Raw genomic sequence first — 19,969 nt, forward strand, 5'->3', positions numbered from 1 at the left:
AGACAAATGGGTAGGCTTATAACCCCATAGTAATTAATTTACCTGTAGCCCAAGGTAAGATTTATAGGTCATGAAAACAAATTAGGGTTCAGAAACAGACACATACACACACATAACACACACACACACACACACACACACATAACACACACACACACATATAACTCATTGATTTTTTTTTTTAAAAAGATCTTGTCCTAGTTACCTGTAGCTATTAGTTTGACATAAGTTACAGTCACCTGATAAGGGAGAACCTTAATTGAGAAACTGCCTATGTAAAAACAGTCTATAGGAATGTATGTTCTGCATTGTCTAGACTGATGGCAGGTATGTAAGGGCTTAGCCCACTGTGGGTGGCAACATCCTTAGGTAGGTGGACTTGAGCTGAGTACGAAAGCTAACTGAGAGCTGGAGAGACATCTCAGCAGTTCAGAGTGCAGCCTGGTCTTCCAAGGGATTCCAGTTTTTATTTTTAACAATTTATTTATTTTAGGTATATAAGTACACTATAACTATCCTCAGACACACCAGAAGAGGGCATCAGATCCCATTACAGATGGTTGCTGGGAATTGAACTCAGGACCTTTGGAAGAAGAGTCATTGCTCTTAACCATTGAGTCATCTCTCCAGCCCTCCATCTCAATTCCCAAGAGGTCCACACATGTGGCACACAAACATACATTCAGGCAAACACTCATACAGGTAAAATAAAATTAGAATGAAAAAAAAATGTAAACAAAAGACTCTATTTAGAAAGCAAAGCAGAGCAAAGCAAGCCAGCCAGCAAGCAGCATTTCCCTATGGTTTCTGATTCTAGCCTCCTCCTGCCTTGAGTCCCTGCTCTGACTTTCTTCAAAGAGGTGTTAGGACCTGAGATGATCCTTTGTCTCTTCAAGTTGCTTTTGGTTTTAGTACAGCAACAAAGATCACACTAGAGACATGATCAAAAACTACTGCATGAAAAAGATTTTTAATAAAAAAAAAAAAAAAAGAAACTAGAACAAGTGCCAAAGAAATCCAATGAGAAAAAAAAAAGCAATATAGTAATAGAGGATTGTTATGGGACAGTAGAGCACTGTGATAGGACACTGGAGCACTGTGATAGGACAAAGCAATGGAATAAGGGAGCTACATGATGGTGCAATGGAGTACTGTAATGGAACAATGGAGCACTGGTTAAGAACTGGAGCAATGGCACTGTGATGAGAAAATAAGGCACTGTAATAGAACAGAGCATTATGATGACAGAATGGACCACTATGATAACATAATGGAACACTGTGATGACACAATGGATCACTGTGATGACATAGAGGAGCACTGTGATGACACAATGGAGAACTGTGATGAGACTGTGAAGCACTGTGATAAAACATTGGAGCACTGTGATGAGACAGTGGAGAACTGTGATGAGACTGGAGCACTGTGATGACATAGTGGAGCACTGTGATGAGACTGTGGAGAACTGTGATGAGACTGTGGAGCACTGTGATGACATAGTGAAGCACTATGATGAGACTGTGGAGACCTGTGATGAGACTGTGGAGCACTGTGATGACACAGTGAAGCACTATGATGAGACTGTGGAGCACTGTGATGACACAGTGGAGCACTGTGATGAGACTGTGGAGAACTGTGATGAGACTGTGGAGCACTGTGATGACATAGTGAAGCACTATGATGAAACTGTGGAGACCTGTGATGAGACTGTGGAGCACTGTGATGACACAGTGGAGCACTGTGATGAGACTGTGGAGCACTGTGATGAGACTGGAGCACTGTGATGACACAGTGGAGCACTGTGATGAGACTGTGGAGAACTGTGATGAGACTGTGGAGCACTGTGATGACACAGTGGAGCACTGTGATGAGACTGTGGAGAACTGTGATGAGACTGCGGACTACTTTGAGCACACAGTAGAACACACTGAGGGATTACTGAAGCACTCTGGTAATCTGGAGCAATGGGACCGCTGTGACAGTGAAATTGAGCCTGTGGTGAGACAATGGAGCACTGTGATGTAATAGTGGAGTACCGGTTTTAGAGCCAAATTCTCTTGTGAGGAACACAGCAGAGCATTGATTTAGGATAGTGGAGCATTTTAATGGCACATCAAAGCACTGTGATAGCACAACTGAACCTCTGCTTTGGTATAATGGAGCCACATGATGGGCCAATGGAGCACTGTCCTGGGACAGGGGAGCACTGTGAGTAGGCAATGGAGTGCTGTGAGAGGATAACAGAACACTGTAGCACTGTGACGGATGAGATAATGGAGTGCTATGATGGAATGATAAAGCACTGCGGTCACAATGGAGCACTGTGGGGCACTATGACTTGACAGTGGAGCATTGTGGGACAGTGAAGTACTGTGAGGAGACAATGAAGTACTTTAATAGGATCCTAAAGCACAGTCCCATTTCTGGGTTTCTGCCCTCAAAAGATAAAAATGAGGTCTAGGCTGGACATGACTAAGTGGGTAAAAGTGCTTGTTATACAAATTTGAAGACTTGAGTTTGATCCAGGCTGGATGTGGTGGCTCGTATCTGTAAACTCAGCGTTCCTAAGGCAGGAAGGGAGGTGGAGCCAGAAGGAACAGGAAGCCTGGGGCTGGCTGGTCTGGAGTAGGCACTTCAGTCCCAGAGACAAAGGGACCTTGACTTAGAAAAGGTACAAGGAGAGAAACAACTCCTGAAAGTTGTTCTTTGACTTGTTCACATACACTCTGGCATTTACAAACTCCCCTACTAATGAAAATCAAAGGAAAATGATGTCTCTATAACCAGGTACATGGAGTATCACATTATTTTTATCCATAACAGCACATCTTACTATTGAGGGAAATCATAAAATCTGCAATACCTTAAAAGTCTAACCACTAGTGAAGAAAGCAAGAAAACTAAATGCTGTAATTCCATACATTGCAGGCTACCCAGGATGCAACAGAAGGAAAAAAATGACTTATGTAACACACTGAATTATACTAAGAGCTTTACAGTACATGAAAAACAAACCTCAAGGCTTCATACTTTGCTCTGGAAAGTGAGAAAACTTAGTGATTGAAGGCTAACATGCAGCAGCCATGCCTGGGCTGCAAGGGACCTTTGTGGGTAGTAGGAAGAGCCTCTAGACTACACTGGTGTGCACACAAGTATAAGCACTTGATAAGTATAAGCACTTTATTCACCTATAAACTTTTAAAGATGTATTTATTTTTCTTTTATGAGTGTGAGTGTTTTGCCAGCATGAATATCTGTGCATGTATAAATGTAGTGCCCTGAGGCCAGAAGAGGGAGGAGGATTCCCTGGAACTGGAGTTACAGATAGTTGTGAGCAACAATGCGGGTGCTGGGAATTGAGACCATGTCCTCTAGAACAACAGGCTCTGAGCCATCTTTCCAGGCCCTATCTCTCTCTCTCTCTCTCTCTCTCTCTCTCTCTCTCTCTCTCTCTCTCTCTCTCTAGCATAAATTTCATGTTATGTAAGGTATAAGTTAACAATTTACACTTAATAATCTATATTCATATCTATACGTGTCTCAGCACTGAGGCTGGAGGGATGACTCGGTGCTTAGGATCACTAGTAACTGATCTTACAAAGGACCCAGATTGGACTCCTGGAGCCTAGGCTGGGCAGCTCACAACTGTCTGTACCTCTACTTCCGGGGGACTGGATGCCTTATGGCCTCCGGGGCACATGCGTGGACATGGTTCATCTGAACGTATGCAGACACATATTAAAACGCATAAAGAACCTCTTAGATGTGCTCTTCCCACGAAAGCCAAGCATGGTGGAGTACACCCTTACACCCAGCACTCAGGAGGCAGTAGTGGATCTCTGTGAGCTCCACACCACCCTGGTCTATACAGTGAAGATTCCAGGTCAGTATAGGCACCATAGTGAGACCCTGTCTCACAACAATCCACACAACAAATAAACAAACCAGAACAAACAAACAAAAAATCACTAACAATCTCAGGATTGAGAGGAATCACACTCAGTATTAAAAATACTGTCACACTTGTCAAAACAGTAACATACGATAAGCTTATTGAATAGTCACACAGATTCAAGAACTCCCAACACTATTTAAATTTTGTGTGAACGTGAGTGTACGCAACTCTTTAAACTTCATAATACAAAAGATGATTGTCTCAACCTTTAAAAGGATTACTTGCAGGGATCATGAAGAGAAACCATGCCAAAAGCTAATAGAGAGAGCCATCTGTACATCCCTTAAGTAAGGTACACACGTGAAACTATATAAGTGGTGGGTTCTTCCCACTGCCGTCTGTTTTCCAGACAGTTTCGTTTTTCCAGAATAATTTAAAAAGGCAGTGACATGTTGTAGTATATTAGTAACCTATTGGACTAATTAAAACACATTGAAAACTTTGTATGATGACAAATACATAAAGGCCCAACAAGGAGTACCTTGGCAATTGCAGTCTGTTTGAACATGCGTGTTATCAACCCCATAACCGTCTCCATGGCACCTGAATTTGGAGCTCTCATTAGTTTCTGCCATTCTTCAAAGCTGGCATTCAGTTCCTATGTGGGAAGGATTACCATTGTTTAAGAATACAGCATCAAGAACAGAACAATTAATCCAATCATGAATCAGGTCCTACTTCCCCCTTCTCTGTAGAGAAAGCTATAAAAAGAAAACTCCCATAGATACCAAGGCGCTCATTTAAAACCACAGCGCAGAGGCTGGTCACATGTCTGTGCTAATGACAAAAGACTGTGACAAGCTATGTCAAACCGTGAGTCAGACAATTGAAGCTTCCTCTTGAAAAATTGCATAAAGTGAAAGAAAAAAAAAAAACTCTGACCATATCAGAATGCAAGATTGCGAAATTTTATTTTGTAATAAGATATATTATTTAAACAAGCATAAGGATGAGAGAAATATTAGTTACATGAAATGTAATATGGCCATAAATTATTTCATTTTTCTCTCCAATGTTAAAACATCAGATAGAGAAAATAAACTCATTCTTATTTAAGCAATGCTGTAGCGCCCGATGATTAGAGGACACTTATTTTGCTTCTATGATTTAACAATGCAAACTTTTTGTCCACTCAGCCATGTCCAGATCAAAGTTTCAGAGACTGTACAGGTACCATATGTAAATATAGATAAGGCCAAGGGAAAGAAACATTTGGCTTTCAGATGTGTTAAATATTACAGCCTGCAACATTATCAAAGGATTTCAGATGTCAAGAACAGAGCAACATTTAGGTTATTCTATACTAAAAGCCATTTATACTTTAAAAAAATCTTCATGTGTGTGATGTATGTGTATGTGCACATGCATGCATGCATTCATACGCTCTACAGCACATGTGTGTGAGGGGTGTCAAGGACAACCTAGGCTGTTGGTCTCACCGACCCCGTGTTTGAGACAGGGTCTCCTATTGTTCCCTCCTCTGCCCTGAAAGCTTTAGGGGATGCTCGAGTCTCTGCTCCCATCTCATTTCAGCAGCACTGGGACTACAGATGCACACGTCATGAGACCAGTTTTACTTGGGTTCTGACATGCTCAAGTCAAGCCCTCACACTTGCATGGCAAGTATTTCATCAATGAGGCCACTGACCCAGCCCCAGCTTCACACAGACACACAGACTCACACAAACAGACACACACCCACCCCTGTGCATTTACATTATAGGTACCATGAATCCTTCATACTAAATAGTTTGTTAAAATCCAAGTGATCTTCCTATAGTCATCATAAACATTTGAATCACTGGGAGCTGTATCTGTTCACAGATTTGATAATTAAAATCATCTTGTGCTTTTCCTGAGATGATGTAAAACCAACAGTGGTTCTACGAATCAAGCCAGTTTTAAGAAAGTATGCTTTTCTGTGAAGTCTAATGCCCAATCTTTAACAGCATGATTCATAATGAAGTAAGCCTTTCACCTAAAGACAGGCTCTCACCTTGACAGCTGCTGGGGGAAGGTCAAAGGGAATGCGCTGTCTGACTTTCGGGGGCAGCTGGCTTAAAACTTCACTCTTTAGTCTTCTGATCATTATGTCATTTAGGAGCTGGTGAAGCTCACTAAGGTTTGATGCCCCTCTACAGTCCCACTGACGCCTTTTGCCAAAGTATCTGTTAAGACAAAAAACACAAAGGGCAAAGCTAGAGCTAAATGTCACAGGAGGAAATCCATGTATGCGGTATGTCCTTCCTGTTAATAACAGGAGCAAAACGACACCCTTTACTGTTATTTCTGAGTGAAAATTAGTTTCAGAAAGCCAATCCAAGGGGTCCAGAGAGATGATTCAGTGGTTAAGAGGGCACACTGCTCTTGCTGTGGACCTCAAGTTTGGATGCTAGCATTCACATTTGTAACTCACGTTCTAGAAGATCTGACGGCCTTTGAAGGAACACCCCCACTTTAAAAAAAATGTAAAGGAAAAATAAAGCTACCCAAAGCAGTGAATGTGGATTCACAATTGCAATTTTGCAACTCCACTACTCAAGGGACTAAGGCAGGAGAATCACTGGGCAGGCATTCTACCACTGAGCCACAGCCCAGCCTGATAAGTTTTCACACCATTTAAATATTTTGTTTCCTTTAATGTTCATATATTCATACTTAACTTAAAGATTTGTAAATATGGTGGTAGTGGCACATGCCTTTAGTCCCAGCACTTGGAAAGTGGATCTCTGATTCTAGCCCAGCCTAGTCTACAGAAAAAGTTCCAGGACAGCCAGAGCTACACAGAGAAACTATGTCTTAAAACAAACCAAACCAAAACAAAACAAAACACTGGGAAAATGCTTGCCAATAACTGATTCTGTCACATATTTTTCCATTCATCACACTAAGTACATCTGACCACATCATTAACAAAGGAACCTAAGACTCCAAACTGCCGACACAGAAAGAAGTTAGAAGTGTCTTAGTTAGGGTTTCCATTGCTGTGAACAGACACCATGACCAAGGCAAGTCTTATAAAAAACAACATTTAACTGGGGCTGCCTTACAGGTTCAGAGGTTCAGTCCATTATCATCAAGGTGGGAGCATGGCAGTATCCAGGCAGGCATGGTGCAGGCAGAGCTGAGCTGAGAGTTCTACATCTTCATCCAAAGGCTGCTAGTAGAAGACTGACTTCCAGGCAACTAGGCTGAGGATCTTATGCCCACACCCACAGTGACATACCTACTCAAACCAGGCCACACCTCCAAATAGTGTCACTCCCTGGACCGTCACAGAAGGGCTCTTTAATTTTGTTCTTAGAATGAAATATATGAATTAAAATGGACTCTTAGCATACTATCTGATCCCAGGACACTTTCTGTAGGTGTAGCTAGCTGGATGTTTGCTGATAAGACTGTACCCAGATAGGTGCAGGTACAGGTCTTATCTGCCTCCTGTAAAGGACCAATATACATGTTTCAGAAGGGCAGATGTCTGAGAACTTTTGTTTGTTTGTGATTCTAGGGATTGAACACAGGGCCTCACACACGCTAGGCAAGTCTGTCCTTAGCCTGAAGTTTGAGTGATCTGCCATCAGAATGGCACAGCACAGTGTTAAGTGTTATGAGGAGGCTTCTCTATTCTTCCTGGAGACCATGTACCACAGAAAGAGGCATGAGCTATTGCTTCCTGGGTTTTACCTCAAGCTACTGTAAGCCCTATGCTTGGCACACTGAAGCATGGATCACCAAAACTGTTTCTCACTGCAGTCTCCCTCTGCCACATCTCCTTTCAGCAGACACTCAGAAGCCAGAGGTGGCGCTTACTCTGAAGAACACTGGAGGCTTGGAGGTAGGGTGGGGTGGACCGGGGAGGAGTCAGGGCAAGGAAAGGAGGGTGAATACATCAAACTACATTGTAGGCACACAAAATACTCAGAGAGCAGAAATACTCCATTAAAGTGTGTGGGGCTGGGAGTGGTCGCACTCCTTTAGCCTATACCACCACTTAGGAAGTAAAGGTAGTTTGAGACCAGCTGGGTCTATGTCGGGAGTTCCAGGCAAGTAAGGGCTGGAAAGGGAGACCCTGCCTTAAAAAAATAAGTATTCTTAACCTGAGATTTGGGAAGAGAGGGGAAACGATGAACAGGAGCCATCACCCATCAACACCTGGTTATTTGCCATTCTATTTGATAGTGATTATATATAACTTTTGTAAAATCCCATTTATGTGGGAGGGGGGCATATGAGACATCTCTCATACCATGTGGGTTCCTTACCTGCTTAGCCATTGTACCAGCCCAATTATTCTATTTTTCAAAACAGCCCTATTGAAACACAATTTATATTCCCATACAATACACTCTAAATAAATGAGTTTGAGGGCAGCCTGGGCTACATGAGCCACTTTGAAAAAAAAAAAAAAGGAAGGGAGGAAGAAAACAGAAAGAACTCAAAAAGGAAAAAAAGAAGATGGAAGAAAAAAGAAAAAGAACTTTCCCATACCCTAAACAAACACTACTTAACTATCTTTTTATTTTTTTTTTATTTTTTTATTTTTTTTATTTTTTTTGAGATGGGCTCTCTACAGAGTCCTGCCTATCCTGGGCTTAAGAGTCCTTGTCCACTTTCTGTCCCTGTCAAGTTGCCTGCTGACTCTTATTTTGAGTGGATCTACACTTCATGCTCCTTTAGGGCTTCCTTCAGTAAACACTGGTTTTAAAATCCCTTTGTGCAGCAGCATTCATGCATCTTTCACCCCTTTTAGTGTCTGAATAAAACTCCACTGTACAAACAGACCACAAGTGTCTTTAGCCATTTTCCCACCGAAGGCCATCTGGTTTGTTCCCAAGTTCTGTGATTTACAGATAAAGCTGCTTTAAGCACCCAGGAAAATTCTGTGAAACTCATACACTTCCACTTCTCTTGGGTATATGCTAGGCACAGAATGACTAAAACAGGAACTTTGTACAATTCCTAAAGGAATGACTAGGTTTCGAAAGCAATTTACACAGCTATCAACAGTGTAGGAAGGAAGACAGGAACATCCCACATGACAGACCCAGCAGTGGTTACATAGTTACAATTTCTCCACATCCTGTCTGTCCTTGTCATCTGATCTTCTGTGTCTTGCCAAGTATAGAGTATCTCTCTTATAGTTTTGAATTGTACTCTTTGGTGACTGATAGAAAGCATTTTAAGATATGTTTGGTGGTAATTATATACCATTTACTGAGGAATGGCTATTCAAATCACTGCCTATTTCAATTGAGTTGGCTTTAGCACTGAGTTCTAAGAGCTATCCACATTTAAACACATGGCATCTATCAAGTACACAATTTGCAAATATTTTCCCATTCTGTGGGTAATCTTCTAAAGGTACCAAGGCTGTCCTCAAACTTGCAATCCTCCTGCCTCAGCCACCTAAGCACTGGGACTTACACCAGATGGAACCTCGGGATCAAAGTCAGGCTATCAGGCTTGGCAGCAAGTACCTTCACCAAGTAGGTCATCTTGCCAGCCCTGGATATCTATTCTTCAATAACTACCATATTGTCATGATTTATCAGTACAACAGAGCCTTCTAGCCAATTTTTTTTTAATGTTTAGGTTTTTTGGGGTCTCTTAAAATTCCATACAAAATGAAGCCTGATATGGTGCTACACACCTTTAATCCCCGCACTCATGAGGCAGAGGCAGGCAGATCTCTGAGTTTGAGGTCATCCTGGTCTACAGAGCAAGTTACATACAGGACAGTAGGAGTAATACGGAGAAACCCTGTCTCAATGAAACAAGACAAGACAAAACAAACAAAAATCCATATAAAATCAACTTGTAAAAAGACATCGGTCCCAGTGCTGAGGAGGGAGAGGCAGGATTACTGCAATTGTGAGGCCACTACTCTACATAGTGAGTTTCAGCCTAGTCAGGAGGACGCAAACTTTATCTCAAAAACTAAAACAAAGTAAAAGAAATAAGGCAATAGAGTCCGCAGGGCATGGTAACTGACTGGATATTGACATTAAGTTATAAACTTTCGGACATTTTTATTTTTAGTATCTATCTATTTATCTACTTATTTATTTGTGTGTGTGTGTGTGTGTGTGTGTGTGTGTGTGTACACATGGGGCACATGTGGAAATCAGAGGTCAACTTCTGGGAGTCGGTTCTCTCCTTCCATCTTTATGTAAGTTCTAGGAATCATACTCAGATTGTTAAGACTGTGTGGCAAACACTTTACCTATCGAGCCATCTCCTAAGTCCATAGGTGCATGTTAAAAAACCCAGTCTGGAAATACTATTCTGTACCAAGTGTCTTATCCGTTTTAGAGAGTAGATGGTACCCATCAAATGTCACTAACTAAGAGAAGTGAGTTCTCAATTTATTGCCCTAAAATTTCCTTTTTTCAGTAGATTCTTCTGTATTCATGATCACAAAGCTTAGCTCCTTGTTCCTATCCACATCTTTGCTTATCATTTATTTTTGATGTTATGATATCCTGTGCTCCAGCTAACCTGATTAGAGAATTTCTCTCCTCTCACCCAAAAGAGCATCTTTTTCCAACAGCAGACATCATTACAGAAAGCCAGAACTAGAGAAAATGCAGAGACTGGGGTGGTCAGCCACAACTGATACATTGACAACACAGCCCCAACACCTGAGAGGACTTGGAACAATTGTGAGAGACAGACAACCAGGAATTCTGTAAGGCTGTGTCTTCTATATATGACAAAGAAATTACAGCCATGAAATCTCAACAGTATGGCTGCCCAAACAAGACCTAACCAATGACAGCACCAGAACCAAAGTGGATGGGGAAAATCTTACTGGGCCCCATCCCTAGATGGAGAACTACAGGCACTGCTGAGTGAGGGAGAGCTAGTCCTTCCTAGGGAGGAGCCTCTAAATGATTATTCAATACCCAGTGGTAAGCCCTATAAGCATACACATAGAAGCAACATCAGACTTTGAAATATTTTTTTGTTTATAATGCATTAGTGTGCCTTCTCTCTTTCTTCCTCCTTCTCTCTATATATACACAATAAATATATGAATACATAAACATATAAATACAATTTTGTGTGTGTGAGTGTGTGTGTAACAATAATGATTAGAGGAAAAGGAGCTCATGAATTTGAGAGGGAGCAGGGAGGGGGCATGGGAGGAGTTGGAGGAAGAAATGATGTAATTACATTTTAATTAAAAATAAATTAAAAACACACAAAAGATATATTCTTTAGCTTGTACATCATACCATGATACTTCCAGTATATATCTGATAATCACCAATGATGATGAACATTGTAGGGTAGGAAAGGGCTGAACGGTCTATTTACTATGTATTATTTTCTTCCCTATTTTAATTTCTTTTTAACTTATATATACAAGCATAAAAAATTTGGGCTGAAGAGCAGCATTTAAGAGTACAGACTGTTTTCCTAGGACCAGAGTTTGATTGCTAGAACTCATGTTGGGCAGCTCATAGCCACCTGTAACTCCAGCTCTAGAGGATCTGAAGCTGTCTTCTGGCCTCAGAAGCCACTGTACTCATGTGCACACACCAGCAAGCACACAGAAACACATATAAACACATAATTAACAATAAAAAAATCTTACGAAAACATAAAATCTTCACATGAACCGAGTACCATGTACAAGCACCATTTTTTACTACTTGCTTTTAGCAGTAAAAGGTGAGGCTAGGAAAAAAAATAGCAGTATGCAGCTATGCACAGAGAAAGAGTGCGGCCAAGGTACGTGTGCTAATCTCTGCAGCCATGCAGACACAGAACTGGGCTTATACCCGTTGCAGAGGTTCTTCCTGTACGTGAAGAATTGTCTTTGTGGCATTCATAGGCTTCTTCTGGGCCAGCAAGGGAGCAAGGGAGCACATATACATTTTGTTGCAGAAACTATCCCCTACCCCACTCAGTCCTCTCTTTCCCTGCCTCCCTCTTTCCTGGTGATTTTTTTTTTTTTTAACCTTTTAAAAGCCAGGGACTCCTATAGCCCCAAGGTGATCTCAAGTTCAGTATGTATGTACCAAGGATGACCTGTCAGTTGTTCAGACTACAGGAGTACCTCAATCAAACCTGATTTCAGAAATAACTTTTTGACTAGCACATGAAATATATATATATGAAATTTAGAAAAGTTATATGTATATATAACTTTTTACTTATTCTTTATGAATTTCACATCATACACCCCAATATCACTCATTCCCCTGTTCCTTTGTATCTGTCCTCTGCTCTTGCAACCTCCTCTTCCCTGTGCTCTTCCAAATAAAAATTAAAAAATAAAAGTGAAGCAAACGAACAGCAGCAGCAGCAAACCTCAGGGTTCCGCAGTGCGCCCTTTGTCCACATGTTACCTGTAAATGTTCACTGCAATGCGTCATCGGTCCGGTTCGAGGCCTCTGGCTTCTGCCACACTCTCAATACTCGATCCTTACTGGGACTCCTCACTAATATCCTGTTGTTGCCCTGGGTCATGGAGAGCCTGTGGCTATGGTTCTGGAGGACCTGCCCCTTCACACACTCCTGCAGTTCACAGATGGGGTAGATGTTGGGGTGAGCCAACTCAAAGCCCCGGATCTGGGCCTGGGTGGGAGCTGAGTTGGTCAGCTTGCCAGCTCTCCTGCACTCATACCACCAGGGCCAGTTCTCCAGCTCTGCCCAGGCTAGCTCATCCAAAACCGCACAAGGCAGGGCTCAGGGTCAGCTCTCCTGCTCTCCTGCTCTCCTGCCATCAGGGCTGGCTCACCTATACCCAGGCCATCAGAGCCAGCTCAGAGCCATAGTTTAAAAGAATATTTTTATTAAAGCAATACATACACACAACTTCAAAAACTAAATGAAAAGACTTCACACAATGTGGTAACTTTGATGTATGTTCTTGGCTTCAAAATCAGGCTGGATGAAACATAAAGAGAAAACAAAAGTTTGCCTTTGGAGCTAAGACAAGACAAATATCTCTGCAGCCCAGAAACAGAAGAAAAGTGTAAAGCAGGCAGGGCTGAAGTAATAAATCTAATCATAGGAGATGAGGGCTAAGAACTTAGGATTGTAACAATGAAGTGTTGTTATACAAGTTTATTACACAGTGAATTTTCCAGAAATTGTAAGTGATTCTCATTAAAAAGGGATGTCGTACATGTCGTTGAAACTCAACTGAGAATACTTTGTCGGTGTGGAAAACCATGCTGCTGACCCCGAAAGCACTCTGATGGCTAAGCTGTGATAAACATAACTGTAATTTTATTAACAACTATCTGAACATATTTGTAGAATACTGGCTACCATCTGAACACAGCTGTAGAATGTTGGTCACAATCTTAACACAGCTGTAGAGTACTGGCTACCATCTTCACACAGCTGTGGAGTGCTGGCTACCATCTTCACACAGCTGTGGAGTGCTGGTTACCATGTGAACACAGCTGTAATATATTACTTCTATATAAACAGCAATATACACAATTCTAAACACACCACATTTTCATCAATTTTATGATTTATATTTCTCTAATTTTATATCTGTGGAAATTACAGATATATAAAATATATAAACAGATGTAACAGTTTAACTTTGGTGGTATATAAAATAATAATGTATAATATCACAATTGATGAAGTTTTAGATTTCATATAACCATAAATGTAAACTTCTTTATCACACTCATTTTTTTTTTTTTTTTTTTTTTTTTTGGTTTTTCGAGACAGGGTTTTTCTGGGTAGCCCTGGCTGTCCTGGAACTCACTTTGTAGACCAGGCTGGCCTTGAACTTAGAAATCTGCCTGCCTCTGCCTCCTGAGTGCTGGGATTAAAGGCGTGAGCCACCATGCTCGGCTTTATTATACTCATTTTAAAATTGTGTTCTAATGCAGTCTTTTCCTATTCACATATTGATACTGAGGAGCATGTTATAGTTCCCTTAAACTTTATTTCTCTCTGCATTAAGGTGGATTCTTTATTTGAAATTACATATGGATATATGTGGCTATCCCTATGAATTTCTTTCCAGTGCAACAAGGGGCTATTGTATATTGATTATGATAAGAAGGCATTAGGACAACAGGGCTGAGAAATACCGCTCGCTCTACAATATCAGGCTTTCTTCACTTACAGCTACTGTGCAGTAGGGTTGAGTAAGGACAGTCTAAGGATGTCTGCATTTATGGAAAACATTGAATTGTTAATTAGTGCTCTTCTAAGTGGACAGAGCACAGGTCCAGGTGGGCTAACTCTTAAGTCCTACCAAACACTTCAAGGAAGAAGCTATCCTCGCTGTCAGGAAGACAGCTCAGTAAAGTGCTTGCTGTATAAGCATGTGGACTGGGCTTTGGTCCTCAGGACTCGCTGTTACAATTCTACATACAGCTTTTCCTTTGGTGACATGACGACAAAAGCCTAATTAATTCCCTTAACCTGTGTCAGGTCTTTACATATGGACTTATTCCCCTAAGGTCTTCTCTCAAATTCCAATAAGCTTTGTGAGATGGGACACTCTCACTTGTTTCTGTGTCAGTTGCAACCCTGAAATAATGTCTTAAATATAGCAGGCAATCAATAACTCGAGGCATTAGTGGAGCTGAATGTGAAAGTCTCTCATTACTCTGGTTACCCTTTCTCAGATACATTACACTTTTATTTGTTAAAATACTCAAGGAACAAGGATGACAGCAACAGACATGCTAACATGGAAGGAGGAAAGCTCTGGGCTTCAACCCTAGACAAAAAACTACAGCCTACCAAGGACTGCTGAGAGTGGGAGACGTGGTCGTCCCGGGGAAGAGCACACCAACTGGTTATCCAATAGCAAGTGGTCAGCCATGAAAACATACACATGCCAGTATCACATGGACTGAGGAGGTTGTACGAGCATTTAGGAATATACACACACAGCAAAAACTAAAGAAAAAGAAGCCATGACTTTGAGGGGTGGTGGTGGTAGATGGGAGGTAATGGAGGGAGAAAGGGGAAAGAAGAAATGATTTAATTATAAACTCAAAAAATAAATAAAATTAAAAATGCTTTTTCTTTTCTGTCTTTTTTTAGTTTTGTGGAGGCAGAGTTTCTCAGTGTATCCTTGGCTATCCTAGAGCTTATTGTGTAGACCAGGCTAGCCTCATACTTACGGAGAACCACCTGCTACTATCTCCTGAATACTAAGATTAAAGATGTGTCTCACCACTGACCGGTAGGGACAATGCTTCTTGAGAGACGACTTAATTCCGATAAACAACCACCAATCTATCCTTGTTCTTCTTGTCCTATAAGCCTCTAAAGTCTACTCTCAGCACCCCACTTTCACAGCCATAATCTTGTCTGAACCAGCTCTACCTGGAACACTAAAAACTTCTGCGCTCGGAGGCTGAGAGATGGCTCAATACTGAATAGAGCTTTCCGCTCTTGCAGATGACACAAGTTCATTTCTTTCCTGTGTCAGATGGCTTTCAATCACCTGTAACTGTTAACTACAGTTCCAGGGAATCACTGTCTCTGGCCTCCGAAGGGATCCGTACTCATGTGCACAACATCCTCTCCCCAACATATACATAAGTTAAAATAATTCAAGTAAAACTGTGTTTTAGAAAATGGTTCCCTTTCTGCTCCAGCCACGTGGCTTGCCTTCTTCTCTACTATCTGCCAAGGTGATGCTGGACCCTGCAGGACAGCATCTCAGACATGCTGTACAAGATGTTCTGATCCAAAACATGGGAGGAAAGGACAGAGAGAGGTGTTCTCAACAAGTTGAAGATCTTACTACACGTTGCAAGGACACCACAATCCTGTTAGTAAAATGTCAGAAAGAATATCGATGTTCCTCCTATGGGGCTACAAACCCCTTCAGCTCCTTGGATACTAGATCTCTAGCTCCTTCCTTGGGACCCTGTGCTCTGTTCAATGGATGGCTGTGAGCATCCACTTCTGTATTTGTCAGGCACTGGTAAAGCCTCTCAGGAGAGAGCTTTATCAGCCTCCTGTCAGCAAGCTCTTGTTGGCATCTGCAATAGTGTCTGGGTTTGGTGGTTGTTTATGGGATGGATCCCCAGGTGGGACAGTCTGTGGATGGTCTTTCCTTCAGTCTCTGCTCCACACTTTGTCTCTGTAACTCCTCCCATGGGTGTTTTGTTCCCCCTTCTGAGGAGGACTGAAGCATCCATATTTCATTCTTCCTTCTTGAGTTTCATGTGTTTTGCAAATTGTATCTTGGGTATTCTGAGCTTCTGGGCTAATATCATGTGTGTTCTTTTGTGATTGGGTTACTTCACTTAGGATGATATCCTAACATGGAAACAATGTCTAACTGCTCACAATAATAATTCAGCCTTTTATGAAAGAATACAGACTGGAATATCTTAAGGAAAGGGAGGAAAAATGGGAACTCCTACTGAGGAAAGGCTCCAGAAGCTCCCAACAAACATGTAGGCAAATACTTAGGTGAGGCGGGAACCTCTGTATGTGTGGAAAGCATTTATAATGTCAACCACTGACTGGAAGTAACAGACAGAAACAATGTTTACTTTATCCTCGTTGTGAAAATACTGATATTTTATGAAATAAAAGTCTTTAGGAGGAGAAACTAAAATAATAGTTCTGGTTTCTACTCATTCTTTTATGGCACCTGTTCCTCCACCCCATTCTCTCCCCTTCTCACTACAATGCCCCAGGCAAGCGCTGCCTGTTTTCCTTGTCCAAATCACCCTTCCCCTTCCTGTTCTCACACCTGCCTTTCCAAGCTGATCTCTGAGTCTTCCCAGGATAACTAAACCCCCTAGTCTTTCAGGCCCTAGATCTATCTAAGTCGATACCAAGCTCCCAATACAAGTCAGATCTGACTCTAGGCAATCTTCTGGGATAAACCACGTTGCTGTGGAAATACACCACTGAGAACACTGGCTCCACTACTAATCTGTTTATGATCGCAAATGGCTACTTAGCATCACTAGTAAGCCTGTGGTCCTAATCTCACCATCTTAGTTCCTATCCTGCAGAAGTTTAGATCACAGAAACTTTCAAATTCTTATTGTGTTCAAAGACACAATAAACTGCCTCTCATAAAAAAATGTCCTGAGATGCAAGCCCTGTCACTCTAGAACCTATGGTACAGGTCCAATAATATGCCACTTCTCGATGCAAACTCCCTCACTGAAACCATACTACAATCTCAATAATACACCACACAACTATAAAAAATAGTTATTTATATACTATAACAAACATTTATGTAGAAAAATGGTCAATATTATAAGGGACAAAAATGCTAATATTTTTAATATAATAATCTCTTTTTCAAAAAATATGAATTTGTTTACTCTTCTATTAGTTTTGGACCATATAAAAATATAGCCCTGAAAACAACAAGGAAACTTGTAAATCTGATCACACATGACCATGCCACACTTTATAACTTTACAGTGCCGAGGCTAAAAAAAGAGGTGGAGAACATTGGTGAATGGGTATAGAGGTTTAGATTAGGGTGACAAATGTGCTAGAAATTAAAAGCTTTGTTTTACAACAATATGAATGTATCTAAAGATACCAAATTATATACTTAAAATGGTAAAATAGTACATTTTCTTACGTATTATTGCAAACCAATGCCTGCAGAAGACACAGAGAAGGGGAAGACACCCACAATGTCTTCCTATTACATTCTGATGAACAAGACTGTAATTTGACTCCTACCTAGCCCTATCTTTATCTAACTCCTGACTAACTGTTTTTGTCTAGAGACCTTGGTTTAGCTCAGAATATTCAGCTGAATATTTAGTTCCTCAAGGGCACAGTGGTCTCTCTTGTTCTGGTTTTAGCATATAGAATTTCCACTTTCTGAAAAGGAAAGGAATATATTTACTCACAGGATGCTTCTGACTGTCTTGACTGGTTCACATTGGTACACCCGGCCATCAGGCCTTTCCTCTTCCCATCCTCACATGACAGTCATCTATAATTACCTGGTTAGTGCCAGACGTGACAATTCAGTGAAAGCTTGAATCATTTTGATCCCTAGAGCATGAAGGCTTATACATTTTGGCTGAATGTATGTCTGTGCAGCACAAGCATGTCTACTGTCTGCAGAGGCCGGAGGAGGATGTTGAATCCTCTACAACTGAAGTCATAGATGGTCATTTATTGTCATGTAGGTGCCAGGAATCGAACCTAGGTCCTCTAGGAGAGCATCCAGGACTTTTAATCACTAAGCCATCTATCTAGCCTCCTAAAAATAATTTTTGAACAAATGGATTAATTTAAAAAAACAAGCTAGAGGCAGTAGGTGGGATAAAATGACCTCATACACCAACTCAATATAGAATGATTCAAAATCAGAAGTCTTTCCAAACACAAATACAGAATTTATATCACATCTTACTTAACTATTCCTCAAACAGACGTTGAGTGCTCAGTATATTAACTATTTACTTCACAACTGAGCCATGTGCTCAAGGAATAGACAGCCCTGTATTTAGCCAGAGGCAGAACAGTAAATGACGCAGTGCTGGAGAACATATGGAGGTGAGCAGGACCCTGATTATGCTAATAATGGACATAACACCTTGAGTATATACTATCAAGTAGCATTTCACCGTCTCAAGAAAATTTAGACAACCAATTCTCCTTAGTAGAACTGGTATAGAATTTGATGTGTTCCCACACAAAAAACTGAACCCAGAGCCCTGTACATAAGTGTTGTAGAGGGGCCTGGTGCTGTTCTTGTGAACCAATCCCCTAATGACTAAAGGAGCCAATCACTGGGCGAATAGGTGGGACTTCTGGGTTGGACAGAGGAAGAGAAGGAGGAGGAGAGAGGTAGGTCTTTTGGAACAGGGATAGCATGAGGGTAAGATGTAGCTGCTAGAGTTTCACTAGAGGAATCAGATTAAACAGGGCTTACAAGAGAGGGTTTTAGTTGTAGCGCCCAGAGATTGAGCTACCACTGTTTCTGAGCTAAGTTTGTGTGGTGTTTTTCTTCTTGAAGTGATTTGACTGGGTTCCAGAGAGAAGGTACCGCAGCAAGGTGCGTAGATTTGCCTGATGTGTGCCACAAAGGCCATGGGGTGGGGGATTTGAAGCATTGGCGTGGTAGCGACCCGCCAGTGGGAACCAAGTGAGCTGGGTGAGAAGTTTCAGGACCTTCCGGGCCAGAGTCTCCACCAGATAAGAAAAGGCCAGCTAGTCCCCTGGGGCTGAGAGTAGCTGGGCATAGTGCTGGAACCTGTCAGTTCATTATTTTAAATAATAATAATTTCCTACAACACATAAGACGCAAGCACAATTTCCCCAGATCTTCTTGGGACACTTTTAAGTTCTAAGCACAATGTAAGAGAGGACAGATATGTCTTCCCAAAGCATATTTTTGTTTTTAGTTCAAGACAGTGTCTCACTATGTAACCCTGGCTGGCCTAGACTTCATTGTGCAGACCAGAATAGCCTCAAACTCAGAGATCCACCTGCTTCTGCCTTCCCAGTGCTGATATTAAAGGCTTGTGCTATCACACCTGGCTCACACGATGCTTGGCCGGGTTATTCACAAGTCTTCCTTTTATAAGCACTGGAACATTTATTAAAGGTGCCACTTCTGAAGTCTCTCATGTTGCCAAGAAAAATGTGGAAAAATATAAAAGGAAATAGAAACTGGGGTAAGTGATTTAACCCCAGAAGGTGCACAAGGGTCTAAGTGGGCTCTATACCTTCTCTCACTTAACTACTGTCGATCAATTTATTCACTGTGCTTCATTCTCCAGATTTTATTTGTATTTATAGCTACCTCTAAATAGAATCCACTAGAGTGACTACCATGTGGCATTCTGAGTAAGGGTACTCTGCTTGAGTAATCTCTTTTCTCTGTGCCTCTCAAATCAAATGGGGTCTGTGGTGTTTGGTTACTTAGGCCCTAAGATCGTTCGTTCTTCAGATTCCATCTGCATTAGCATGCTTCTTTAGGCTGTTACTCGGGAATTTAATAAACTTTTTAAAGACAAAATGACATCTTGATCGAGCACTTCACTTAACTTTTATTTTGAATGC

At 41.3% G+C, this 19,969-nt stretch overlaps 1 protein-coding gene across 12 annotated transcripts in view; it reads right to left on the reverse strand.

Moving 5' to 3' along the window:
* The window catches only part of Zranb3 (zinc finger, RAN-binding domain containing 3), a 148,875-nt gene that overhangs the window by 57,428 nt on the left and 71,478 nt on the right, over positions 1 to 19,969 (reverse strand). For all 12 annotated transcript variants that reach the window (XR_001784077.1, XR_003954872.1, NM_001285945.1 and 9 more), the window contains 2 exons: positions 5,952 to 6,123; positions 4,437 to 4,553 (listed from right to left, as the gene is read on the reverse strand). Coding sequence is in view for 10 of the 12 variants with exons in the window: in NM_001285945.1 (NP_001272874.1) it covers positions 4,437 to 4,553; positions 5,952 to 6,123 (289 nt within the window). In the remaining 2 variants the exon portion in view is untranslated. The remainder of the gene's footprint in view (positions 1 to 4,436; positions 4,554 to 5,951; positions 6,124 to 19,969) is intronic.

Source organism: Mus musculus, chromosome 1 (genome assembly GCF_000001635.26).
Source record: "Mus musculus strain C57BL/6J chromosome 1, GRCm38.p6 C57BL/6J".
NCBI lineage: Eukaryota > Metazoa > Chordata > Mammalia > Rodentia > Muridae > Mus > Mus musculus.